This window comes from Mesitornis unicolor, unplaced genomic scaffold, assembly GCF_000695765.1.
Source record: "Mesitornis unicolor isolate BGI_N332 unplaced genomic scaffold, ASM69576v1 scaffold18, whole genome shotgun sequence".
NCBI lineage: Eukaryota > Metazoa > Chordata > Aves > Mesitornithiformes > Mesitornithidae > Mesitornis > Mesitornis unicolor.
The window spans coordinates 46,338-74,181 of record NW_010202289.1 but is presented as its reverse complement, the minus strand read 5'-3'; the positions used below and the strand labels follow the sequence as shown (position 1 = coordinate 74,181).

The following is a 27,844-nucleotide window of genomic DNA, read 5'->3' as shown; positions in this document are numbered from 1 at the left end:
CAGGCGGGATTGCCCGCCTACTCTGCTTCCTTCTTCTCAGGCTCCGTCGCCCCGGGGGAGTGGGGAGAGGTGTGGGCGCTGCCCTGTAATTCTCGAAATAGTGCCTGTGGGATTTTCCTGCTCCTTTCCTCACGGCCGCGAGGGTCCTGCCTCGCTGAGTCCGCTCTTCAAGGCCTAGCCTAGGTGGGGCGGGAGCCGAGGGTTCGGCTGCGGCCTGGAGCAGTTGCCTGGTGGCTTAGCAGGGGCCCCGCTGGATCGAGAGGGTCGTACAGGCGCTCCCATAGCCGCCGCGCCTTCTCTGTGTGAGAGAGCACGGGGAAGCAGAGAGGGATCCCCGCGGCGGGGCTGGGGACTACACTGAGGTGCTCCTGCTGCGCCGCTTCCCGCCCGCAACCCTCAGGTCCTTCTGGTCTGGTTGCGCATGTTTAGGCCAGGCCCTCCGTGGAGCCCTGGCTGTCCGGGCGAGCTCCTCTAGTTCTTCCCGGGAACCTGAGTGCGCCGTGGGCTTGCGGTGCCTGCTAGGCCTGACCCCGGGTGTTGCGTTTTGCCAGGAGTGGTGTGCGGGTGGTATGTGGGCTCTGAGGGAAGCGCAGGTGAAAGTTTACCTGAGAAATAACCCCTTCCCTCTGATCACCCTTCCAGGAGTTTGTCCCTTGTCTGGTGTTTCTGTGGAGAAACGCACTGAGCCCTCTGTGTGGGCTGCCCTGCTGCGTTGAGGAGGCTGCCTAAGTGTTCCTGTCTGCTCAGCAGTCTGGAAATGGGTAGTAGCTGTTAATGTTGGTGTCAGAAGGCCACTGTGTTCCTTTCAATGTATTTCAACACTCTGGTGTGTGTGGCTTGTAGGCGAGAGGCTTGACATGGTCATGTAGCTTTCCACCCACGAAGACAGAAGAAATTGGAGGGAAGAATGTAGTTAGAAGTAAAGATATGGCCCTTGTAGCCTAGGTTAGGTTTGAGGTGACTCTTCTACCTTTGTAGATGTTAGTCTGTCTTCATCTTTTTAAGCTTTGTAATAATACCTGGGGATGTGTGTGGTTGTACAGCCTGTGGTCTCTCAAGGGATAGAGTGGGAAGAGCAGTGACTTTAAAAGAGGAAAGTGAGGATCCTGTTTGGCTTAACTATAGAAGTGTATTTGGGTAGTAAGTACGACTGTGCAGAGACAGGGGAAGTGACAGACTGACAACATACTTTGCAACCTATGAGAGAGCTTGAATCTTGGATTTCCATTTGTGTTCTTTCTTGACAAAATGAACTTACTACCTCTAGACTGGGGAGTTTGAGATAGAAGAATAATATAGTGTTTGCTTTGAGCGGGTCTGGGTGAGTTGGATACACATGAGCACTTTCTCTGCTTCGGGCACACTTTGCAGGTTTCTAGTGTTAGGCCCCTGATTTAGTGCTTATGTGGGTGCTTTTTTCACCCTCTTAACTTCTGGCAATCTGTTCAAGTTGAAAGCCATTTTGAAGGAGAAGACCCAAGATGTAGTAGTGTGTACTTTGTCTTCAGAATTAACATGCTTGTAAGAGTTCGGAATAGCTGCCTTAATGTAGCACTTTAGCTTGATAGCTCTGTGCAGGGGCAGAAATGTGGAATAATAGAGACGTGTTTCTAAAGCTGGAGCTTAAGACTGGAGGAAGATTGCTCAGCTCATTTGTTTTTTATTTTTTGCAGAAAAGTCTTGCCTACAGTTAGCTGCTGGCCTGTCACGTAAAGGATTTGTACTGCGAGGAAAAGGCTGAATACTGTTTCTTAATGTGCCAGGCACATTTACTGTAACCTCAGTTCAGCAAAGCTAACATTGTGTATTTGGTCACATTTAGCAGTAAAAGAGCTATTCAGGGTCATCTCATGACTTCTTTGTGAGCATGGTGGACTACAGATCACCTGAGTGATCTTTAATCTTTGGTAAAACTTAAGAGAAAAGAAAGCTTCCTTCCTTTTCTTTGTTTCACTGGAGAATGTATGGAAACATGCTTATCTCCATCTGCTGCCTTTTTTTTGTAGTGTCTAAGTTCAGTCTTCAACTCCTGTTTTCTGTAATAAAACTGAAACTGGTGATGCTGCCGTTTCAGTTTTGTAGGTGGGGCCATCCTGGGATTTTTCTGTAGCTGCCTAGCTTGTTTCATGACCAATTCAACAACTGTCAAACTGCAATACTTCTGGACTGTTACAGGTTTGTTGCGAATTAGTTTAATTTCTAATAATTTCTTCCCCTCATTCCTTTTTTCCTATCTCTGTATCTTTATCCCTTTCCAGCAGGTTTGGCACACTCTTTTAGCAGCGCTGGCCACTGGGGTGGTAGCAGTGAGGGCATTGCTCAGCACTTCCTTAAGAAAAACAAAGCACATAGAAATTTTCACTCAAGTAGCTTCATTTTGAAGAATCCCATCTCTGTTTTGTAACTACATGCTAATTATAAATACAACTGATGATTTCTTTTCTGATGGAAGTACTAAGTCCAAAAAGAAATAATTTAGTACTCATTTTGGAATGGCTTAATGTGGTTTCTAGTACCATCATAGATTTGAAGTGGTTTCTAGAAAAGAAAGCTCATCTAAGTAATTTTGCTGGACTAGGTCATGCATTAGCAGATATATCAACAAAGTCCTACTTCATTTACATTCATTTCCATGTACTACTTGGACCTTCTTGACTTTTTAAAAATGGGATATTTTCAGATTTGCTATACTTAAAAATAGCAGCAACCATATTTAGAAGTAGAAAATACATAGCATGAGAAGAGCATCACGGAATAAGGTAGGAAAAAAGAATTCCTTTTCAGTAAATAAAAGCTACTGACTTTTAAGAAGGTATTCCTTAAAGAAAAGCAGTTTTAGCTGATAGAATTTATGAACAATTGGTTCCATGCAGTGACATTGTTGTCACATGAAGGTACTTGAGTGTCACTTTCTAGGCTAAATTCAAAACTGCCCTTGTGCGCTCTGTACTGAAGAATAATTGCAGGGAGCATACCCGAATGGACCGGTAGTGTACTTGGAGTTCAGTTTCATGCTGTGATATGTTTGAAATAATTACTTGGCTCACATTTTGTCATTATGCCTCTGTTTGTCAGGTTCTGTTTCTGCAAATGGTGTAGTTACTGCAGTTCCACTGGCAACCATTATCTTGTCCTTGTGGGAGCAGGAGCTACCTGGGCACCTGTAGTGTTGGGTCATGATACAATATTGTGCTTCAGGTGAAACCTTTGATTTTTTGTTTTGGTTCTTCTGAACTCCTTGGTTGCATTGTTCAGATCTCTTCTGTTTCGGGAATCAATCTGTAGACTGTTTTGCATATCTTCTGCTTTTCCATCTCCTAGTCAAATAGCAACTGTTGTCACTGTAGGCATCATGTTGGTAGTATAAATCAGGTGCTTTTATTCCAAACCGAGAATAATTAATTGAACATTCTGCATCATTAAACTACAACGTCTTGTGATTGAAATGTAGGCTTTAGAAGAACATTTTAGTTCAAGTATGTAAGGTGCACAGTTGCAGGATTTTCTAGTTTTATTAGACTACTGAAGACAACAAAAAAATTAGTGGAAAGACCTTAATGTTTTGCTTTATAGAGAAGATTAATATGTTTTGGATGTACCTGCCTGCAATTGGTACATTGAATGAAAGTTCATATGTTGGCTACAAAAATAATATCCAGGTTTTCATGATTTATTCCTTCTCAGAAAGCTCATGACAGTAGTTCTGTTTCAAAGTGCCATCAGGGCCTGGAAACTTGTGTGCGCTTTGTTTCCTCAGCAAAAGGAAGGGACCATTTTTGGTTAGGAGATAGACAGCTGCTTTTCTGAAATCAGAGTTGGACAGTCTAAGGTTTACTTTAATTCTTTTTTACTCCTTGTGTTTCTTGCAGAAGGTTGGCTGTTTTCTAATACAGTATGTGAGGGAGTATATGGAGGAGTCTGGTTTTTTGTCCTGTTTATAGAACTGTCTCAAATTGATCTGTAATTAAATTGTTGTCTGACAGAGGTTCTTAGCAAATCCCTGCAGTGGCTGAAATAGTTAAGACTCAGAAAATATATTTAAGATAAATGTTTGAATTCTTCAGAAAGATCAGCTGCTGTTGATGTGTATGAAGTAAAGGTGAAAGATCCTGGTTTGTTTTTCACTTACAATACTGGTTAATACTGTAGTAGGCAGTGTGGTGATAGGGCTTTTTTACTCCCTTTCAGAAAATAGCCACTTGAGCCATGACTGAGTTGCCAAGCACTTTGACTGCCCTGTACCCTAAAATACCTTCTTGGCATAACCCTGGATATCTTTTAGAACGAGTTCTTCCTGTTGTAAGGCATAGGAGAAGGTTAGTACCTTTCTGTCCAAACTTCAGGTTTTCTGTGTTCAGACACTATTCCATAGTGAATAAGGCAGTGTTTGTTTAAAGCACTGAGCAGCTTAGGTTTTGCTCCACAAGGTCACCAAATTACATTAGAATTGCTGTCAATACTTGAGTGTTTCTCATATTGCCTTCTAGAGGACTGATGTTTTCAGCTGTTTTTACTTACTACAGATGTTTGTGTAAGTATTTACCCTGGTTCCTAGTAGAAGCTACATGGTACATGTTGATGTTTCTTTTGGATAATGAAACCCAGTGATGCCTGTTCCCCTTGTGATGTTTTCCTGTTTTAGCTTGTGCTGACATATAGGCGTCAGCAGAATTTTATTTTACATTGACAATTAGAAATAGCAAGCTTTTGATTTAGTATTTTTAGGTTAAGGATGTTAGCTTAACTTACACTTTCAAAATTTCAGCGAAGAAACATGATTGGTGAATAAGGGGGTTAAGGGTTTCTGGCTGCCAGTACTCCTGGTCATCATATTAACACTAAAGATGGAAAAGTGTGTAATATACAAGCTTAGCAGTATCATAACAGGAAAACCCTGAAAATTCAGGATTAATGAGATGCATACTTGCTGTTTCTGAAAGCTGTTCTTGCTGAAGCCCTTAAATACACTCGGAAGGATATGGTAAACTTAACGTCCAAACCTGCAACTTTCTCTGTTGGTGTGAAAGTTACTCATGAAATTGCCGATAGATTTGGGACCTGCATTTGCAGTAAGTGGTGAAGAGATTAGTAGTTCTGTTTGCAAGTGGCTTGGATTTTGTTTCTTTTGACAGTTTTGAGCTCAGTTTCTTTGCTGTTTCTCTTGGCAGCCAGTGTTTGCATGGACCTTTCATTTTCATGCAAGGAGAAACAGCTGGTGAAATACATGAATGAATGTAGACCCAAGATAACAGGGTGAAGGGTTATCTTTGAGTCTTTGAGACTGTGGTTACAAATACCGTGAGAGGTCAATCCGAGACTAGCACTATGCAGCTGCTTCTTTTGTTTGTATAAAATACATAATTATCTGAAGGAATGAAAAAAATCTTGCACTAAAAGTTTCAATTCTAGGCCAGCTGGCACTGGGGATATTAGTCTGGTTTTGAACCGTTTATAGACAGTCCAGTGGGTGAAGTTGAGACCCTCATTCATGCTGGAACTGTCTCTGCTTTTACTTGCAGAGGTGTAAGGTAACAGTGGGAGATACTCAGCTACAGTGGAGAATGTGGTTCCTTAGCAGATACACTCAAATTACAATTGTAAAAGGTGGTTTTCTGTTGCAGCCATCTCTGGAAATAGAACCTGGAATTTGAATGCCAAACAGGATTGGATTTTTGAAGCATGTGTGTATTTCTTTCGTTGCAGTGTCTTACAATAATACAGGTTTATCTGGGGAGTGTGGCTGTCAATACTGTGTCTGTGTTGAGTTGCTAGCAGAGTGTAAAGCCCAAATGGTTCTGGGCTTGTTTCTGTTAATCCAGTGAGGTGATAGACTTCTAAATGCACATTAAGGATCAAATTAAATGTGGTAGGGTTCAGGTTCTGTTGCATGGGTGCTCTCTGGAATAAGCTGCAGTGTAGGAGAGCATTGCCATCTTCCTAGATTGCTCTGTCCAAGAGATGTCAAGTAGAGAACTGTTCTTAGGTCTCTTAGTTTTGTTTTAAGTTTGTCACAATCCTGCAGTTTCTTACGTAGTTTATGGAGTCCCACCTGTGTTACTGAGGAGAAGAAATCAAATAATTTTCTCAATCTTCAAAAATGTTTTTTTTCCAAATTATGTTACTCCCCAATTTGTGTTAAGCCACAAACTAAAAAAACTCCTCTGCCTCAATTTGAGCTGCTGAGGAAAATAGCAGGAGTGGTGGCAGCAGTCTGCTGGCAATTTATAGCACACTTTTGCTACGCAGGAGCTGGTGGCTGGCTGTTAATGGCCTGCCAGGATTTGGAGCACAGAGTAGCTGCTGTCTCTTTCACAGTATTTCTAGTAGTGTGTTAAATAAGCAAGGCTGAAAATACATTTCTAAGTAAAATACACTGTCATTGATGCTGGTGACAGAACAGCTGGCATGCTTCTTAAAAGTTGCTTATTTGTACAGGGTACATAACTATTGAATTCTTTGTTTACCTGTAAGCTGTGTTTACTGACAGGTTCTCATAAACAGTTTTGGCAAGCCTTGCAGTGTTTATCTTAAAATTCAAGTGAACTAGATAAATCAGTGTCGTTCCTGGATTATGCTTTCCTTTAGTGGTTCAGTTCAAACTCAGTGGATTGTCTTATTACTGAGCAGGGTTCCTCAACATTTGGGAACATTTTCCTTCACTCCTTCAATTCCAGATGCTTTATTATATGAGGCTTCTTGAGAGCTGGGAGAGTGAGGTATTACATTTTGACAGAAGTAACAGAATGTGAGGGAACCGGGGTTGTCTAGCCTGGAGAAAAGAAGGCTGAGAGGAGACCTTATTGCTCTCTACAGCTACCTGAAAGGAGGTTGTAGTGAGGTGGGAGTTGGTCTCTTCTATCAAGTAATAAGCAATAGGACAAACCAAAGTGGCCTCAGGTTGCACCAGGGGAGGTTTAGATTGGATATTAGGAAGAATTTCTTTACTGAAAGAGCAGCCAAGCATTGGAACAGGCTACCCGGGGAACTGGTGGAATCACCGTCGCTGTAGGTATTTAAGATAGGTAGATGTGATGCTTAGGGACATGGTTTAGTGGTGGATGTGGCTGTGCTAGATTAGCTGTTGGACTTAATGATCTTAAAGGCTTTTTTTCCAACCTAAAAGATACTATTAATAGCTAGTGGAAAACATTCAAAATTTTCACGGGTTCAGTTGAGATATCTTAAGCTGTTTAAAAAACAAAAACCAAAAACCTAACAGACCTGCAAACAAACCACCCCAACACAACAGTAAGACACTGTAAAGAGTGTTGATTATTTGAAATTACTTGAATGGCAGAATGTGGTGCAGGTAAAGGGTGCCCAGTTCTTAAAGGGTTGCAGCTGGTCTGCTGCTTCCTTATGATGAGTGTAAAAATAGTGCTGGCTGCTATTACATCAGTTGGTTATCACTGACCTTCACTTGCTGTAGACAGACTTAAAAAGAACAAGCATTGAGTAGCTGTATGTCTGCCCTCTTCCCTAGTCATGTAGTAATCCATTACTACATGAAGTATTCCTATCCTTCCCATCCGCAGCGAATGTCTGACAGAAGCGCTGTTGCAGTCAGGCATCCCTTGTGGTGATGGGGATGTGGTGCAGGGGAGCATGCAGGACACAAGCTCCAACTCGGTGTTAATCTTCAACTTTGGAAAATTTTTCCAGTGCAATGTAACTGTGGAGTCAGTGGCATTAAAGAATCCAAATTCCAAGCTCTGTTGAACAATGCAGGCCAAGTCTTTTCCTCCTCCCTTTTCCCCCCCTTCCGTAGTATTTATCTCATTAATATAAAACATATCACGTGCTTTCTCTTGCTATTATTGTTGCTTGAAAACATGTCCTCATTTAACCTGTCCAAAATCAAATAGAGAAATGACTTGAAGGGAGTATGCTTGAGGGGATCAGAAACAGACGGGTTGTAAGAAAGGAGATAAACTCTAAAGCTGCATTGCTTGCACAGTCACATCACCATACTGTCTGCTCTTGGACTGCAGGAAACGCAGTAGCTGCCTGGCTTTCTTGGAGATGCTCAAGCTCTGAAGCTCCACGTCAAGTTGTTTTCAGGGTTGGCCTACCTGTGGTTCTCATGTGGTATTCATGTCATGAACGGCCCCTCAGTTCAAGAAGGACAGGAACTGCTGGAGAGAGTCCAGCGTAGGGCTACAAAGATGCTGGAGGGAGTGGAGCATCTCCCTTATGAGGAGCGGCTGAGGGAGCTGGGGCTCTTTAGTTTGCAGAAGAGGAGACTGAGGGGAGACCTCATTCATGTTTATAAAGATTTAAAGGGTGAGTGTCACGAGGATGGAGCCAGGCTCTTCTCGGTGACAAACAATGATAGGACAAGGGGTAACGGACACAAACTGGAACACAGGAGGTTCCACTGAAATTTGAGAAGAAACTTCTTCTCAGTGAGGGTGACAGAGCCCTGGCCCAGGCTGCCCAGAGAAGTTGTGGAGTCTCCTTCTCTGCAGACATTCGAAACCCGCCTGGACGCCTTCCTGTGCAACCTCATCTGGGTGTTCCTGCTCCGGCAGGGGGATTGGACTGGATGAGCTTTGGAGGTCCCTTCCAATCCATAACGTTCTGTGAACCTTAACATGTTACAGACTCCTACTGCTTCCAATGGTGGCTAAAATAGCACATTTAGTCTGTCTCTTCCTGCAACTCTTACTTTAAAAAAATCTGTAGCTTACTATTAGAAGAGGAAGCAAGTGAATTGCTCCATTCAGAGATATTTTAAACATGCTACTCTAAAAGCTGTATCAGTCTGTTGCTGCACGTGTACAGCACACACTGGAAGACTCTTCCATCTTTCTGTGAGTACACTTTTTTCTAGACTGACAAACTTGATTTCTTTCCTCAGTTATAGCCTGGAAGAGAGTAGACTTCAGACTGATGTTGGAGTTAGGGGTGGGACAAGATGCCTTTAGGCTTAGTAACGGGGTACTTCTAGGTCACTAGATTTAAATGGAGCACTAAGTGAACATCATCAAACATTATCCTGCTTTGCAGCTGTTTGGTATTGTCAGTTCAAGTCATACAAACAGATTGGTTTTCTAGGATGCAGTGCTGTGCTAACAACTACCATTATTTCTTGTACTCTCTGCAACACAAGAGTCAAGTTACTAAAAGCTGCCTTCCTGTGAAAGTTTACAGGAGATCTGGAGTCTTAGCTATTACTCCTAACTTGTACTGAGGTTTTCTTTGCATTTTGGAAGACATTATGGAAAAAAAAACTATTGAACAAGTCTTGCAGCTCTTTTAAGTTCCCAGGGGTGTTTGAGCCTCTCATGTTATCATGAAATAGCTGATAACTATCTTGTCAGAATCAACCACCAACTCTTGTTATTGCATCTGAGAGGTGAATGCTGGGACCTTTGAACTTAATACGGTTTGTATTTGTGTTAGTGGACTGAGACTGAGTTGTTAGTAGCATGATTTAATACTCTAATTTAAATCAGGTGGTGGTGGTGTTTTGTTTTGGTGTGTTTTGTTTTTTTAAAGGGTGCATATAGTGTCCTGGTCATAGCTTTAAGAAGGGTATTTAGCAAAGTTAAGAATGCTGATCTCAGCAAAGGTTCAAGGGAAGCACTCTTTTTGTAATAATGTCAAGGAATTTGGGGTTGTCTTTAGAATCAGAGTTTGTGGATTTGGTGCCTTTTCCCTCAGAGGCAGTATGTGATTGTAGTTAAACAGATAGGAACGTAGATATTAATAAATCAGATATGAACAAGCACCAGAAGAATCCTCTGCGCAGAGCTGCTAAAAGGCAGTATGTTCTCAGCTGTGTTCTGCTCTAGCACAATGGGAGTAACTCCAGTGTCAGCACAAGTCGTGCATGGCACCTTTGCTTGCTCACAGAAACAAGTGGCAGGCTGAAGCACAATCTGCACGCCTTCACCTGGTTAGCCTCTTAAGGCACTTCTGCCTTCCCAGGTTCTACTCTACAGGCAGAACTCAAGAAACACTCAAACATTGCTTTCACGGCACAATGCCCAAAATACAAACGGAGTTTCGAAGATGTCTTAAGTATTTTAATTCTACTAAATTGCCATACCACAGTTTTTACCAGTAGCCCTGTGTGCATAGTGCATAAATCTTTTCTGTCCTTAAGGATTTTTGGCATCTTGTTTTTGGCCAGGAGCGCACTAAGCATTTAAAAAAAAGGTTAAAATTTACCATAGGAAGTTAAACATTTCAGATACTGAGCTACTTTCCAGAACTGAGTTGAACAGCATGTACTGAAGGCTGTGCACTTTCACTACTTGGGGAAACTTTTATATGTGCCCGTTTAAATTTTCACTCCAAGTTGTGGGGTTAACAAACTGACTTAACAGTTGGCATTTAAGGGCATATAACCACAGCATTTTCCTGCATGTTCCTGTTGTTTCTTCACCAGTTGGAATTTTAGTGTGTTGAGTATGATGTTAATTTTACGTGACCATATCCTTCAATTTCTTCGTAGTTAAGCATGTGATGATCCTATTTCTCTTTGCAGATGTGGAGGTACTCTTGGTGCAATTCTGACATGTCCACTGGAAGTTGTGAAAACACGACTGCAGTCCTCCTCTGTGACGCTCTACATCTCTGAAGTTCATCTCAACACTGTGAATGGTGCTACCGTCAATCGAGTAACGAGAGTTTCCCCGGGGCCTCTCCATTGTTTGAAGTGAGTGTTCGCTAGATTTCTTGCTCGCTTTGGGGAGGGAGGAGGCAAGAGGTGTGTTGGACGAATCCGTATGAAAGATTCAGACTGTTGTATCTGTAGTGATGCTACTGTGAGATGACTTTCTGTATTTTGCCTTTTAGCTGTAAGTTTCGTGTTTTATTTTCTTAATGTCCCTTGTGCTTGAGTTTGTACCTTGAGTTAGCCAGACCACATATACCCTGTACAATTTGCAGCTCCAAACTATGTCCCCAGAGCTCACTGAGAGCACTGTAACACTTAAGTGTCAGACTCTATTTTCATCCTGAAAAAGTGTTAGCGTAAGACTTTTAGAGCTGTTTTGTGTACAGTTTGTAGATGCTGCTGAATATGAAAGCAAGCTCTATGAAAATGAACTCGGCTTCTTGGTCTCTTCTCAGCTTTCACCACTCTACCCTGCTTGCCTTTCAGTATCTTCTGGTGTGTGTGTGACTAGTGATGGATGGGGCCAGATTTTGCCATGATCTGGGATGTTTGTGATCTGAGGTGTAGCACCAGAACTGTGGTGTGTCAGCTGCTGGAAATCAGAATAAGTTTAGGATCTCCTGCAGTGCTATAGGTGACTTTCACCTGTTTGTTCTGTTAGGCTGTATTGAGTAATTGACTGGTCATTATCTTGCACATTGCTTTGTAGAAGAAATATACAGGAAAACTATGTGTGTTGGCCAGTGTTTCTAAATCAGTAAGCACAGAGTTCTGTTTTACAGCATATTGTGAAATAGTTAAGAATTAACCTTAAATCTGGTTCTAGAGTAACTTGCAGTGATGGGATGCAGACAGTCCTTGTTTCTTCTTCCATATCCTACCATACTACTTAATACCGTATCTGATTAGCATCTAGATTGTTAGGCAGATTAATTTCACTAGAACTGAATATTAATGGCTCTTCCTGTGCCAGTGTACCTTGCTGCATGATTTTCAACACAGTTCCGTGGGGATAGGTATTCCAAACAGTGCTAGTAATGCCTCATTTGAGGCTTCAATTCACTGCTTGTATTCCTGCGTCTCTGTAAATCCCACAGAGATGGAAGGTGGCACCCGAGCAGTGTTTATAGTGGGCCTGGTATCACGAGATGTTAAGGTTGTACTGTGGCTGTGTCTCTTCGCATGGGTTATGTTCCTTTTTCAGTTAATCTCAAACTCAACTCGGTTACCTTCCATGAGGAGGTAAGGATTGTCTTTTCTGGAATGAGTCGAAAAGAAAAAAAATCCACTGGCTTTACAGCCCAGCAGCAGTGCTTGGGTAGGAGCATGTAGACAGCAGGTCAGAACTGACAGGAGGGAATCCCTGCCAGCCTCAAGGAAGGGCCACTTCTTACATCAGAGCTTTCAGTTTCCTTTTACTGTAGTCAAAATAATCACCGTATCTTACAGAAAGAATAAAGCTAAGAATGAGTTCCAAGTTGAATGCTTAGTGGATTTAAATAACTGATGGGGATGGGGAAGGCAGGACTTTGTATCTGAAAGGCTGCTTTTCCTCTAACTTCTGACATATAATTTAGCATGCTGTTAGGACTCCTGTAGAATCAGAACGGGTGGCACATGCTGTCTTTTTGAGAGGAGTAGATAAAATATTGCAGAAGATGTGTGTGGCTGGGCATGATAAACAGTAGAGCTAACGTCTTCCTGGATTGTTCTCAGAAGGCATATGACTAGATGTTACTGAAGGGGAGATGTAACTTGAGGGGAGACCTCATCACCACCTACAACTGCCTCAAGGGAGCTTCTGGAGAGGTGGGTGCTGGTCTCTTCTCCCAGATGATGGGGGATAGAACAAGGGGAAACAGCACCAAGCTGTGCCAAGGGAGGTTCAGGTTAGAGATAAGGAGGAAGTTCTTTACTGAGAGGGTCGTCAGAAGCTGGCACAGGCTGCCCAGGGAGGTGGTGGAGTCACCATCCCTGGATGTGTTTAAAGAGCGGGTAGTCGAGGTACTTAAGGATATGGTTTAGGGGGTAGACAGGAACGGTTGGACATGATGATCTCAGAGGGCTTTTCCAACCGAGCCATTCTGTGATTCTGTGAACGTTCGTAAGTCTCCTCTCCTGTCCTGTTCTCCTCTCTTGCTCTTCACCTCCGGTTACTCCCACCCAGAAAAGTTCCCAAAGATTGGGAGCTAAGGGGTGATGAAAGGAATGTAGAACAGATGAAATATTTCTGTCTCTGGAACAACGTACAACCTACAGGATTGTGAACTTTTCCTTGCCTACTATTTTCTCCCTGATAAATTCTCCCTAATAAAAGGACACTCTCTTTAACTTTCTAGTGAAAGATAACTTCATGTATGTATGGGTCCTATATTTGCGGTAAGTCTGTATTGACATCCTAAGGCTTTACTGCCACTTTTAGTTCCTGGATTTCTGTGGTATGTCAAGCAATAATGGAATTTTATTTTATTCTAGTTCTAGGAAATAACTATTTTCTTGTGGTCAGCACTACAATGTTAGTTACTATGAAAATTTTATACAGAGTAAAACATAAAATGATACAGTTATGGTGGGCAGTTCCTGAACTTTGATGCAAATGTGACAGTATTGTTACTTTTTTGTCTTCCAGGATGATCTTGCAAAAGGAAGGTCCTCGTTCTCTGTTTAGAGGGCTGGGTCCTAATTTAGTAGGTGTTGCTCCTTCCAGGTAAAAACGAATTTGTACAGTAAATGAAATAATTTTGATGAAATTTAGGTGGCTCTGCAGTTCCAGTCCCACATCTCTGCACTGTCTCAACATTTACGATGTTATATGCTACTGTGATAGTATTTACTGTTATGTTCTATCCTTTATGCAGAGCTTTATCAATTTTAGAAGGAAAATGCTTAAGGAGATGCACATGTAAACAAGAAGTTTGTACCCTTGAAAATATAAAGGTAGATTTAGCATTTTGTTAATCCGTAGTCTTCAGGAAGCCATTGTGTGACTGTGGCCTTGAAACACGGCGTCTTTCTTCCCGAATTCTGGTGAAACACAAACTGCTGTCCCCCTGCAGTAGGAAGCCTGTTCTGAAACTTCCAAAAAGGCAAGACTGGGCAGGGTGACACATGGAACAGCTGTTCCAGAAATAGCAGGTCCAGCAGTGGGCCAGACTCCAAAGGGTACAAAGAGTTAGAGTGCAAAGGATGAGAATGTGATTTGGATCTAACTGGTGGTGGTATTGCTGCTGTCAGTTTGTGCTGCATCAGCACAGATACTCTAGCTACTCAGCTGGTGCTGACAGGCAGAGCAAGCTGCAGATTATGCCCGACTTTGAGCCTTACATACAAATGTTAACCTAAATTCCTTCAAAAATAGGAGAATACCTAATGAAGAGTATGGAAACAAAGCTCTGTAAAACTAATATAGCTGCTTAATCCTGGAGAAGGCTATGACTGTCTTCTGGCTCATTTTTATTCCCTTCTCTTCTAAGAAGAGTTTTCATGCAGAGGAAATATATTCCATACAAGTTTTATTCTTCCCTTGGCTCAGTGCCCTGCTTTTGTGTTTTTGGCGGGGTTTTTTTTTGTCTGAAGAGAAGATGTTTCTGTCTTGTGCACACCCAGGTAGAGAGTGTCTTAAATTTTCTGGATCAATGTCTTTGGATGCTTCTGGAAAGTTCCTTTCCCTTCTTCCCCCAAGTGAAATACTTAGCTTGTGTCTCCATCCTGTGTTACCCTATCCCAAATGACATCTTGGTATAATATGTGAAGACTTATAAACGAGCACATCCTCATTCCCCTCTGGCTGACTCAATGTTCATCCAGTACTTCATTTCAATTAAGCATTAGCTAAGTGGATTTCACAGCAGCTCTTTGTTTAAATAAGCGGTAGAGAAGCATGTTTCATAGCACATCCAGTATACTTAACTGAATTCAGATTCCATTTTTGACATGACACCTATGAAGCAAGCGCTTTATCTCTTTTGTAATAAAGAAAAACATGTTTGCACAGCTAATGAGGTTAATGTTCTGTTCATGAAACCTTACATGTTCATTTTTTCTCTTGTAGAAAAGTGTCTATAAGTTAAAAAAAGGTTTACAGACTTGCATTTGAGTTTTAAATAGTGTTTTGCTTTGGGTGAAAACAAGCCTTTTTTGTAATATATTGCGCTGGCGTGCTGACTTTTATGTCTAGTTTTGTTTTGATACCAGCTCACAGGCTTGAATGTAGTACAAGTTTGCATTCAGAGGAAAAATCTGTCTATTCTAAATACAGAACTAAAGAAACAAAATGCAGATTCCAGCTTCACAGCTGTTGTAGCATTTAAAATATTAATATTTATAATTAGAAGTTATAAAGTATAACCGCAAGTTAACAATTGTATCTTAAATGCTAGAGCAATATTATAAATATTAATTATGTTGTTTGGTTTTAAAAAAAACAACCTACATACTTGCTAGTTCTCCTGAAATTATGGTGCTGTCGAAATGAGTTTAAGTCCATTAGAACTAATGCGATCTGTTAATGAAATACAGAATACTGTAATTTCAATTCTCAGTTCAGCACTGTTTTGCTTCTTGCTTCCCTGGCTGAACTTCCTAGTGTCACAAAAATTACTGCCAGATTTAGTTATATATCCTTCCCCTCACCAGTTGTTAATTGGAGCTGCTGTAGAAGAAAAAGTTAAGTATGATCTTTTTTTTTCCTCTTTTCCCTTCCTAGAATAGTCCCACTACTTGGCAAGAGTTATTCCTTGAGTAGTTTTTTCCTGAGGATGTAAGATTTGAACCAAGATCATCTTGGGTTAGTGAAATTAATGGCACTGCTTGTAAGGGTATCAACACAAAATGTACCATAACTTGGATTTTTGTTCTACTTTTAGAGCAATATATTTTGCTGCTTACTCAAACAGCAAGGAGAAGTTGAACAGTATTTTCAATCCGGATTCTACCCAAGTACACATGATTTCAGCTGGTGTGGCAGGTAAGGATCTGTAACTTTTTAGCTTCATTCTAGAGTCAGATCTACAAATGAGAGGTGGCAATAAATGTGGGGAAAAATCCCACACCAAAACAAAATGTTCAGTGATTGGATGAGCTCTCTTTGTAGTGGTTACCCTTTTTGGCCTCTCATTAAGCTATCTGGAGAATATGTGCATGAAACTTTTCACTCAGTGTTAATGAAGATCTTTAACTGTGTGTGTGGATAGTATTTTTTCTAAAAAAACCCCAAAAACTTGCATGCCTGCTTTCTGAGTTGTAAACTTGTGAAGTGTAAAATGAAGCTTTCAAAACAGTTACTTTTTGCTCTGCAAGCTATAAAGACTGTTTGCACTGAACTCTGGTTTAATGCTTAATGTTTTTTTTACCATTGCTTTCTATTACAGCTTTGTATATCTAACTTATTTTTCTTTCTGAAATATGCCTGCAGATACTTGTATAAATTGTGTAACACTCCTTCCTTTGTTCGCATACCAATCTGTGTGAAGTTTGCTCTACCACTAAGGTGACATAGAAGATCAGATTTCCTTAGTTATCATATATCTTTCTCTGGAAATAAATTTCTCTTTTATATCTGCAGTGTAACTTTGGTATCTTTTAGCAGCTACCAATATCTGTTGCTTGATTGGTATGTTCTGTGCTTTGGGATCATTAACAAGGGGAGTTAAAGGCAACTGAGCTGAGTTACAGTCGTGGACTTGTGCTGGGGAATCCGAACTTGAGCTGGTAACATTTTACCTATTGTTGCCTGTCTTTCCTAAACAAGAACAAAATTCAAGAGTTGTTTTTTTTCTATAAACACTTCACAGATTAATTGTGACAGTTCTATGGTAGCCTGTTGAAGTTTCTAACTCTGTCAAACATTGCCAGTGTATATAATGTGATTACTAGTGTCTGGAATGGACTGCCAAAGGTGATGTCAGAATAGCCAATAGAACTGGTTTTCTATTTAATACTTGCTAACTATGAGTCAAAGAAATTGCTGTATAGCATAGAAAACTTAAGTAATGTTAGCTTTATACTTAAATAGCACACTAATGCTCATCTCTAGCACATGAGATGTGCTAAAAGTCTTTAACCTTAGAGATGTAAGCAAAGATGTTTTGTCTTAAGTGGGCAAAATAAAGTGCTCGGATGATGCCGTATTTTATCTCCTGGAAATGTGTTTTGTTTCTAGGCCAACAGGGTGGGGAATGGGATGGAAGGGGATTTCATTAAAAGTTCATCCTAACCTGTTAATTGCTCTAAGAAAAATGAATTCTCTTAATCTTTGTCAAGGGGCTAAAACATATCTTTGAATTCCAGGGCTGGGGGGAAGTATGGGTAATAGAAACAAGTCTATCTTCAGTTGAAGACAACTTGCGTAACTCACGCAGTGATGCAGACAAATGAAGGTTCAGAGTGTTCCTTATCTTTGGAAGCTACTGTCCTCCTTCTGTAATGAAAAGAACATTTGTGGAGATGTGCTGTAGTGACTTTTCCCCAAGTGCTTGCAGACACAGGCTGTAGTTTGTCAAGGAGTTCTGTATCTGCTCGTTAACTTGCTTCCCTTCCAGAAGGTTGGTATTATGCATTTGTACGTAAAACTGCAGGAGACTCTGGTAAATGTAATAGAGCCGTAATTGCTGTTTGCCTTTTTACACTTGCATACAAGTTTTAATACTGTATGTATTTTGTGGCTGTTCACTTTCACACTTGCCTAGTTCTGCAGTTGTTTCTAAACCACGTAGCTAATGAAGCTGCATGCCCAGTGCAGGTATACTGCAGACACTCTGGAAGGCCTTTTCAAGAAGGTTCTTTGACAAACAATTTCACAGTACTTAGTACTGACATTATTCTGAATTATGTGAAAAGGACTGTACTTAAAAATTAACAGTGCTTTCTTGGGAACGTGCTAACCTTGTTTTTGTAATTCTAATATATTTCAGAAAATGCACTTAAACCAGCTATTGTCAGTTTTACCTGCAAGGTTTGTATTGCTGTATAATGCAAATCAACTTAAGGAAGTAGCAAAATAACAGGGACGAGATTAAATGTGAGCTCTTAATTGACTGGCATGAACAGGCTAACACAGAAGATCACTGTAACATTTGCTTTGGAACTTTCAAAATTGGCAAAGTGGATAAGCACTTCTAATAATTAGCAAAAAATAATCAGTATTGTTTTTCTTCTGTAGCTGCCATTGGTTTCAGTAAGAAATTGAGTAACTCAGCCTTAAGTGAGGGGGTTTGTTTGGATACGACCTTTCAGTTACATAAAGGCTTCTAATACCTAACGAATATGAGGTGGTGTTTGCATTTACAAAGCTTTTCCTGTAGGTTGTAAAATATGATACTGATGTAAAAATACAATTTAAAAAAAACCTGTAACTTTCTGTTTTATAAAAGTAGTTAACTTCAGTCAACTTCACTGTTTGCTTGTATCCGATGTTAATACGTAATTATCTTAGGCTTGACTGATGTCGTTGTTAAATAAGGATTATTTTATGCACGTGGTGTTTTTGAGAGTGAGAAGCTGAGGTATGGTATTTGATGTATTTTTGTTTGGTTTTAGGCTTGATTCTTCCTTTCCAAGATGAAACATTTTTTAAAATTATATTAAGATTCTTGCAGTAAGTTTGTTTTATCCGAAGGAAGGTGAATTATGCTAAGTATTGGTAACAGATGCCTTATGCAATTAGAAGTTGTTTTTCTCTTGCTGTTTGCTAGCTTCGGGCATACAGTTCATGTCAGCTTCATACCTAAAATATCTGTGAATTGGTATGAAAAGTACTCAATCTCTTTTGCTTACTACCTGGCATATCACATGGTTCGCTTTTTTGCGAACTTCGACAGTAAATGTGTCTGAAGCGTTCTACAAGAATGAGTGTTTGCTTGTGTGAAGAGAATTTATCTCTGTACCTTCCAAAGTTAGGCTAAATTTTCAGATTCACCGTAAACTCTGCCTTCTCATTGCACTTAAACTCTTCTTTGCCACAGAGACTAAGAACTGTAGAGAACCCAATGAGATTCTTGATTCCTGTTTGCCTTTCTGATGTGCCTTTTTATTGATTCATAGCCTCATTCGGACAACATGTCTGCAAATCTGCTGCAAAACTATTTTGTGTGTACTATTGCGGTTCTTCCTAGAACTTTACTGGCAAACCAACCCAAACGCAGAGTTTTCTTTTGTACATTTAAAACAAAAAAAATTGGGACCACTTTATTCCTTACAGTGATACCATACTTTTGTAACTTTTTAGTAGCATGTATGCAGTTACTTAATACCCAATAAAATGCACGTTTAGTTAATTGATTAGTGATAATAGAAAGTTTGATTTCATATAGGCATCTACCTTGCTTTTCCTGTTCTAAGACAAAGCTAGCTTTTTTGAATTGTATTTGTGAGGGAGTGGGGAAGGAGGAAGAGTTCACTTGTAAATCTGATATTTAGGTAAGTATTTGGAGATACAAAGTCGAACTGCTGCAAATGAGCAGAAATTTCAGTACTCAGTGCATTTTACACAACTATTTTAATATCTGTGGCCTGTTCTGATTATTTTTCTTTCTTTTTCCTAAACTTTTACCTGAAAACAGTTAGATCTCACAATAACGAATTCACAAATCCTTCCAATGGGATTTGATTTGTACACATGTGTCTGATGAGGTCACTGCTTGTTGTTATGATACAGAAAAGCCTGTGTCTATTTTAGGCATTTACTGTACATTTCTCCCGTGAAAAGAGTGAGATCGTGTCATCTCATGCTCCCCATCCGCAGGTCACTTCCTGCAGAAATATGGACTAACTTAAACCTCGTGAGTACTGAACTGAGCATCTCTTGCAGCCTCTAGTGTAAGAACCACACACTGGGTTTGTAATATCTAAAAGTAAGGGGAATTCACTTTCATTACCTTGAATTCAAATGTGCATTGTGCAAAGACATCACTTCTCCTTGACTCAGAGTTATTTTTTTCTGTGCAGTTCGGGAAAAGGTGGAAAATACCTTTCACTGATAGCTGCTACTTTACTTAGCTCTGGTTAATTTAAAGTCCCTACTGGGATGAACAAAGCCTCTTGGTTTTTTTCAGTGTCCCAGAGCTGCCTTTAAAATGCTGCAGCTGATTCTGTGTTGTCACATTATTTCAAAGACCTCTTCTTTTTCCTTTTTAATATGTGTATAATCTCCTTTCTGTCTATTTCTGTTTTCTCTCTTTGTTTGTTTTTATTTTACTCTTTTTGAATTTTTAATTCAGCATTCCATATTCACACGTGTCTGTATCAATTACATTGGCTTATAGATTAAAAAAAAATGCCTAACCTTTGAAACATGATGCATAATAGGAATACCTGGGATCTTACCTGTAAGTAGCTGGTATAGCTGAAAAAGTAGACTGAGGTAATCCTTTGCATCTGAAACTGGGATGCAGTTTCCTAGAAGAAAATAAACCGTAGAAAAGTACAGGGGTTTCTAGTATTGCCAAACTGATCTACGCTTCTTAATGAATCTGGAATCTTTCTTGAGCATGCAACACATTAATAAGCATTGTAAACGATTCAATTCAATAAGGTCACCAATAAAGGAAAAAAATAGGGAAACAATTGGTAGAGCTTCATAATAGTTGTTGAAAGCCTCCCACCTCTACATTTTAACCAGTACTTTTCCTACAAATTTTCTCTATTTAAAAAGACAAGCTTATCTTATCAAAGGTCCCGAATGGGATGTTTCATGTTTTGGAATGCTTTCAGCATCGCTCAACTCTTAATTTATTTTTCTTCTTCCACTAACTGTATTTACTACATTACCTGTAAGAATTGAGCTCTAGTCATTTCATCTTGAAGAAACCTGAATTACTGAAGGCTCTATGATTTGACAGCTTTGGTTTGAGCTGTCATGCTGTTCAGGCTTATGACAGCCCTGGGTGAAAAAACTGGCTGTGCTGCTGAGTGTCTGATGCTACTGTTAGAAGTGCTGTGCTTAAATAATGTTTAGAGCAACCCAGGGAGTGCAAATTTGGACAGAACACGTGCCAGTCACCCACCCTTCACTGGCAACTTCCAATATACTCTTCCCAGCCTGCCTAGAAGTACCAGGCCTCTGCTGTGAGTGAATACAGTTACTCCTGCCACTCAGCCACTGCCTCTGATCTCACCTGTGTTTCCTGTTCCAGATTTAGGATCTACAGAGAATTCTTGGGGGGTTGAATGGGAAGGAGAAAGGGATGAGCAAGTAATGCTGTAACATACAATCTAGCAGTAACAAAATTCCAACTTAAAGAGGAATACAAAAGAGTTTCTGGGTTTGCTCACTTCTAATTAAGAACCAGGAGAGATTTAAGAGCTAGTTTTGCATTTTTCAGAGAAGTCTTTCCTGGAAAATGGGTTGGTAGGGGAAGTTAGTAGTTTTTCCCCACCTTATTTCAAAGCCTGCCAGGTCCTAGTAGTTCTGTACAGCCCTAGTGCCCTTCACTGCACTATAGATAGGAAAGAATTCAGATTTGAAGTAAACGAAAATTAAAGCTTTCTAGTATAAAGAAATAAAAAATGCAAGAACAATGGTTTCTTTCAGTGTAGTTCAACCCAGGGTCAAGTGCTGCTGGAATCAGTGGAGTTCCTGTGGCATTAAGTGACGGCTCAGAAGGGCTTTGGGTAGTTGAACTGCATAACTTTTTTTGCAGATGTGATATATTTTTAAAACATCCCATGACTTGTGGTGGCAGAGTAGTTCTCTGAAGCTTTGAGTTTTTAAATATTTATTTGCCTACATGAAATGCAGATGTAAAACACTGGCTTGTTAGGATTTTACACCATCATATGAAGGGCTATAAATGTACCTAGACATAGGGGAAAAAAAAGAGTAGTGTATTAAAAAAAAAGCCCCCCCAAACTTCTGTCTACCACAGGAAGTTTTAATTAAGAGGTTTGAGTCAGTTTAAAAATCTATTTAATCAAAAGATTAAACTGAAATCTCTAATGTGGTTTTACTGATTTGGCACAGACTATATCTAAAACTTATTAGCTGCTAAACCTTATAGTTTGTCTTTGGAGCTGTAAGTGAAAATCATAATGACCTATTTAAGATTTGGGGATGGGGTTAGAACAATCTTAAAACAGTTAAGATCCCCTGGCATTTCTCTGAGTATTGCAGTCATTTGTGTGCAATGTGAACTTAGATTGCGATTGAACAGAAGTACCATTTATGCAAGCAGTTCTGCTAAATATATATCTTTCTGTAAGCTGTTAATGATCTCCATAAACAAACTTATCAATAGCCTGTTCGTTGTGTAAGTATTGTGCACCACCTATGCACTGAACAAGGTAACTCTTCGTTGCTTTCCCACAACCCCAGTCCATTCCCTTGCAGGAGGGCAGCATGTCTTTGTACTGATAGACAAGTGATGTGTGTCACTTAGAAAGCAAGCGTCTAAATTTATCATTTCTTGCCTGGCCATGTTCCAGCTCTTCCCTTTTCCTCCTCTCTCTGCAGACATGACACCTCATTAATGGTGCATGTGTGTTACTACTCCTCTAGATGTTTTTTATTTTACCTTTTTTTTTCAGAGCTGCCTTTCACTCTGCTCTTTTTCTCCACAATTGTGCTGAAGTAAGAGTGATTCTTACTTTATTTTTTTTTAATTTGTTTCCTTTTCTCTTTTTCTTTTTCTTTAGTGGACTGAAAATCAAGACTTAAACCCTTATGTCTTATGCAAGCCCAAATAGTTGCTGTCTGTCTGGATAGTTAGAAGCCATACTATTTTAACAATTTAAACACTCATATGCTTATGAAAGTATTGCTAGGCCAACCAGCAATCTCTGCTTTGAATATTAAATAAAACATTAGTGCTCAAATTTAACTGCTCTTTATAGTTCAGTATTAAAAGGTCTCTTAACTTACAGTCATACATGCCTCTTAACTGCACCAACAGTAGTATTTATTCAGTCTGCATGCTTTTAAACTCGGATTGTATTTCAGGTAGCAAATTAAATTGACACGATGTCTTATACAATTGCAAATTGCTATAGCTGTATCTGCAGTACATTCTTATTGACATATTAGCCAATTGGGCAAACATTAATCCAGCTAGCTTTCCTGTTCTATGGTGTCAAAGCAGGGTTGGTATGATTAGATAGGCAGAGAAATGTACACAATTGGCCTTATTTTATATGGGGTGGCTCTTGTTAACAATTAAACTTACTCAATATTAATGCAAAATTTAAAAATTAGCTAAATGTTTATTGGCAGTATGGATTCACAAAGTATCAGTAAAGGGCTACAATGAGTACTTCCTAAAAATCAGTATAGTCCGAGTTTTTGCATCCACTGTACCTTACTGTGTACGTTTCGAACTTAGATGCAGTTGCTCTTGTGATACTATCAAGTCTAACTTTTCTTTTTAAATGTTTTAGGTTTTACTGCAATCACAACTACTAATCCCATTTGGCTAGTAAAGACAAGATTACAGCTTGATGCAAGGTAAGAGTCTTAATCATACCATCTTCTAGTGACTGCTGTGATAAGGTATCACTTAAGTGTTATGAATCTGTTCTGCAGCCCTAAGGGGAATGATTCTTTAAATATCCAGCCTTTCAAATTAGAAGGTTGATGCTGATCTGTCTACAAGTTATGCTGTCAATTTTCACTATTTTCATCTGTGTTCTGAGGCAGCTTGAGGCACTGCAGTAGATTAGCCAGCAAATTTGGAATAAATGACAAGGTTAACAGTCTCAGTAAATGTTTTACCAACCATATGCTTACATTTTCCTTAAGTAATACATTCTCTTTGTTTATAGCTGATAAGTTAAACATTCCTGAAATAAAGATTTAAGTATTTTAGCAAAAATTTAGAAAAATGGCTGGCACATTGTGGTTTTTGTTTTTACATACAATGAGCTCTAGCCTTTAAAAAGGCAAAGACTGCCTTTGTCAAAAGGCAAAATCCGTCCCAGTGCGGGATAGTCAATAGAAGTTGTTTGGCCTTATTACAGAATTGATTATAGAAGCTGCTTATTATTACAAAACTTCTAATGAAGTAGAATTTGATGCAAATAGGGAGGAAGAAAGACTTCCCTTCCCATCTGTGTAAAACTGTAGGGAGAGACTGATGTGATGCAGGTGTCTCAGTGCAACTCTCTTGTTCATTTTATGGATTTTCTTACTGAAACCTTAGCAGGCAATATAAAATTCTTTCTTGTGCCATCCTAAGTCCATTTATGAGCTGCATATTCCTATTTTAGAGATATGTTAGACTTTCTGTACCAAGTGTGTATTAGCATTTCTCCTTTTAGCAGGCATATTGTGGGTTGCAAGGTAGCCACAGTAACTGTATCCCTGTGAGGTTTTTTGTAATGCCATCGTATGGTTGGGGTGATAATTCCATTACTAATTCCAAGGGAGTTTTGCTGCTATGTGCAACCTGATGGTGTTTTGTGCTTCTGCTTGGTTTTTTTACTGATTAATCACTTAAATTGCTTAAACTATAGAGCTTTAAGGAAATCGGATTATGGGTTTCTTGTGCACGTTATTCCTGTGCATTATATTTAGCACATTGTTCATGTGGGAGACTTGAAGAAGGATCTCCTAACTTCACGCAGGATGCTGCAGTTACATGGGCTAGTCTAGCACATACTGCATTCTCAGCTCTTCTCATTCAGTTGTTGTTATAGGCAAAAAACCCACTTGGCCTGTGGGATTATCCTGGCCTGGCCTGATCTTGTTTCTGTTGAAATTCTTAAAAATCCCTCTGATCCCAGTAAGAGCTGGAAAAGGCATGGGTTTTGTTTCCAAAGTGCAGTTGCTTAAGCCTTCAAGACAATGTTGCACATCTTGCACATCAGAAGAACAAACCGTCAGCAAATCAGTGCCAGCCTCTCAGTTCTCTGCAGCATCTGCCACCTAGCTTGATCAAGGTCTGATATGCAGCTGTGTGCCCACTCTTTCTGTTCATTGCGCTTTAACTTTTCATTGCTGTCTGAAATTGCAAGCTCAAACCATCAGGATTTAAATTCTGCCATCTAGTGATGCTTCATTCTACTTGCATGATAGCTGCTGCCACTGTCTGCCTTGCTTTGACAGTATCCATACAAGTTACCATGACATCTTACAAGGTTATTTGCTGTTTTGTTCTGTGTGCCTTGCTCACTCAGGAGGCCTCCTCTGGCAGAATCCATGTGCTTCAAGTGCCTGTGCTGATGGCTGCAACAAAGCACACTTGATAGTTTTGTAATGGCTTTGCATAGCTGTGTACAGTATGCCAAGTATTTCAGTATGCACAAATCAATGCAGTGAGCAAGCTGAAAATGGGAATAAGATTTTTTTATGGAATATTGGTTGATACAGTCATGTCTCATAAGCACTTTTGTTGACATCAGCAACGGCTTAGTTGAATCACATAAAAGCTACCTGTTGTATTGGTTGGTGTGTTCCCTCTGGATATCCTAGTTTGGTGATAGCTGTGATGCTTGCTGTTTGAAAGACATGGCTTTCATGTTGGCATGCCTTATAGCCATACAGTCCTAAAGGCTGTACTGCAAGACCTACGCTTCTGGAACGGGATGGGTATTTACCATGCTATGGAGCTGTCTGAAGCAAAATTTATGGGAAATCCACTCATTATGGAGAAGAAAATGATCATTTTTCACAAGTCACTGTCACAGTTCGTTTGGGAGTCTGTTTTCAAGCAATTTAGTCCTTTATTCCACAAGACTTGGGGAGCCTAGGGTCTACATGGTACTTTTTCTTTAGTCACCGTAAGAACTTTGGCTTAGATTCAGTGTAATGCTTTGCCTGTGTTTAGTGCTAAAAGCCTTTGAGACTTTCACTTCAAGTTCTGTGTTCTTAAATGTATCTGTATTGGAGCCCCTCAGTATCAGTGTGAAATGGTTCTTAAGACCTCCTGTTGCTCAAGGAACACTGTTTATTTTCCATTCTCAAGTTAGACCATCTTGATGTCTGTCTTGCTCTTTTCTTTTTAGGAATCGTGGAGAAAAGCAAATGAGTGCTTTTGAATGTGTCAGAAAAGTTTATCGATCAGATGGTATCAAAGGCTTTTACAGAGGAATGTCAGCATCCTATGCAGGCATATCTGAGACTGTTATTCATTTTGTTATTTATGAGAGTATTAAGAGAAAGCTGCTGGAGTATAAGACTGCTTCTGCCATGGACAATGAGGATGAATCGGCAAAAGAAGCTTCAGACTTTGTTGGGATGATGATGGCTGCTGCCACTTCTAAAACTTGTGCAACATCAATAGCATATCCCCATGGTAAGTGGGACAAGTACAGCTGAGAGCCTGAGTCACAGTGATCAGAGGGTGTCGTCTCAGTCATTTGGTAGCAGACTGGCTCACTTGCTCAAGAACTCTTTTTGTCTAAAGATTTCACATCAGATTCAGTGAGTCAAAGTAAGTATAGTATTCAGAAATGAACAGATTTTTAAGTGTCTATCTGGCACGGCCTCTTCTTGGGCAGTGTTCATTTTTCCAAATGATTTGGCAGAATGCGGCCCAAAGTACTGAAGGACAAGGTCCTTTTTCACTTCGAATGTCTCCATATACTTGACAGTTTCACATAATCCGCCAGCGAGTTCTTGTCCCATTCTAGGAAAACAGGCTATCTAGTTTGGCTTTCAGTTGCATGTAACTTTACTGCAAAGCAGATGTGAATACATTGTGTGTTAATGGGTTGCGTACTTCATTAGTGGCGACTCTTAAGCTGAAACGTAAGCCCAAACAGCAGTCCTTCTGGATGTTAACTAAGCAAATGAACTTTCCTTGCTTAGTTAGATTTTTGGCGGTATTAGATATCTAACTAATTTTCCTCTTACACATACTTGATTTGCATCTCTGTTTGTATTCCTCCTTTTTTAAAATGTTCCGAGACTGAAAACTTGGGGAGGGGAAAAGTTTGTAATGTAAAATCACTAATTGGTTTCTGGGAAAGATAATGACGAGTGGTGAACATAATCACATGTGGTTTTCTTTGTACAGAGGTTGTACGAACAAGACTAAGAGAAGAGGGAATGAAGTACAGATCTTTTTTCCAGACATTGTCTTTGATTGTGCGAGAAGAAGGATATGGATCCCTCTACCGAGGTTTAACTACGCATCTGATCAGACAGATTCCTAACACGGCGATCATGATGTCAACCTATGAAGTGGTAGTCTACTTGCTCGATGGATAGCAGCGTGACAAAGCTTCCTAGAGGAAGGTGGAAGATTGAAAGACTGGAGTGGACCACTGAATGTCAGTGCCAATGTGGTGGCCAAAAGGAAAGTTGTATCAGGAACATGCAGCTATGGACAAAACACGAGGTTGATTGTGGGCAAATAGAAATCATTTTGCTGCCTTATTGTATGGTCTCTCAACAGTGTGACAAATGGGAACTGCCCCTTAGAGAATGCCTTTATACATCTATTAATTCAAAATTGTTACTCTCTTTTCATCTGTTATTTGAGACAAAGCCATTCAGTCATCTTCAGAGACCTGATGGGTGAGGTAGGGGGCATAAAATGTATTATTCAGCAGCCTTATTCAACTCCTAGTGATTGCTCTCAAGTACATCCTTTTTGTTCTGTTTTACTGCACAGTGACCTGTTGGAAGAGTAGGGAAGACAATATTTTCATACCTTTCCATACCTGAAACTTCCATTCAGTGCTCTGAAGATTGTTAGAGACTGAGGTAGTAGTCAGTGTGTAAAGTTTTCCATGTTGCTACCTCAAGACAAAATATGGCACAGGGACCGAGAGCAGAGTTATTTCTTCGCTAAAAAGGTGATACTTGTTCTTTTTAATTGAAGTTTGAGCAGTATTGTAGGTTAGTGAGAGGATTTGATTGTTGAACTCTTTACGTTATCAGTTTCTCAGTATTGGTGTATGTAGATTTCTGGTTCTACTGCATCATCCTTTTTCTCTTCTGGAACTTTCCTTCCTTAAGGAAGAGAGGTCTATGAAACACTTTCCTGTATCATCAGTTTTCAAGACAAAATATGGCACAGGGACCGAGAGCAGAGTTATTTCTTCGCTAAAAAGGTGATACTTGTTCTTTTTAATTGAAGTTTGAGCAGTATTGTAGGTTAGTGAGAGGATTTGATTGTTGAACTCTTCACGTTATCAGTTTCTCAGTATTGGTGTATGTAGATTTCTGGTTCTACTGCATCATCCTTTTTCTCTTCTGGAACTTTCCTTCCTTAAGGGAGGCCTATGAAACACTTTCCTGTATCGTCAGTTTTCCTTGCCGACCTGTTAGGTCGTTCACACGAT

The 27,844-nt window shown here is 39.9% G+C and overlaps 1 protein-coding gene across 1 annotated transcript; it reads left to right on the top strand.

Annotated features, from left to right (window-relative positions):
* Positions 1–10,495: 10,495 nt before the first annotated feature.
* Positions 10,496–27,009, top strand: SLC25A36 (solute carrier family 25 (pyrimidine nucleotide carrier ), member 36; the record flags this gene model as incomplete). Its single annotated transcript, XM_010190330.1, has 6 exons — positions 10,496–10,666; positions 13,257–13,334; positions 15,493–15,593; positions 22,994–23,060; positions 25,559–25,848; positions 26,572–27,009. Coding segments are annotated over 6 exons (901 nt in total), but the record flags the coding sequence as incomplete, so codon positions are not given.
* Between the last annotated feature and the right edge of the window lie 835 nt (positions 27,010–27,844).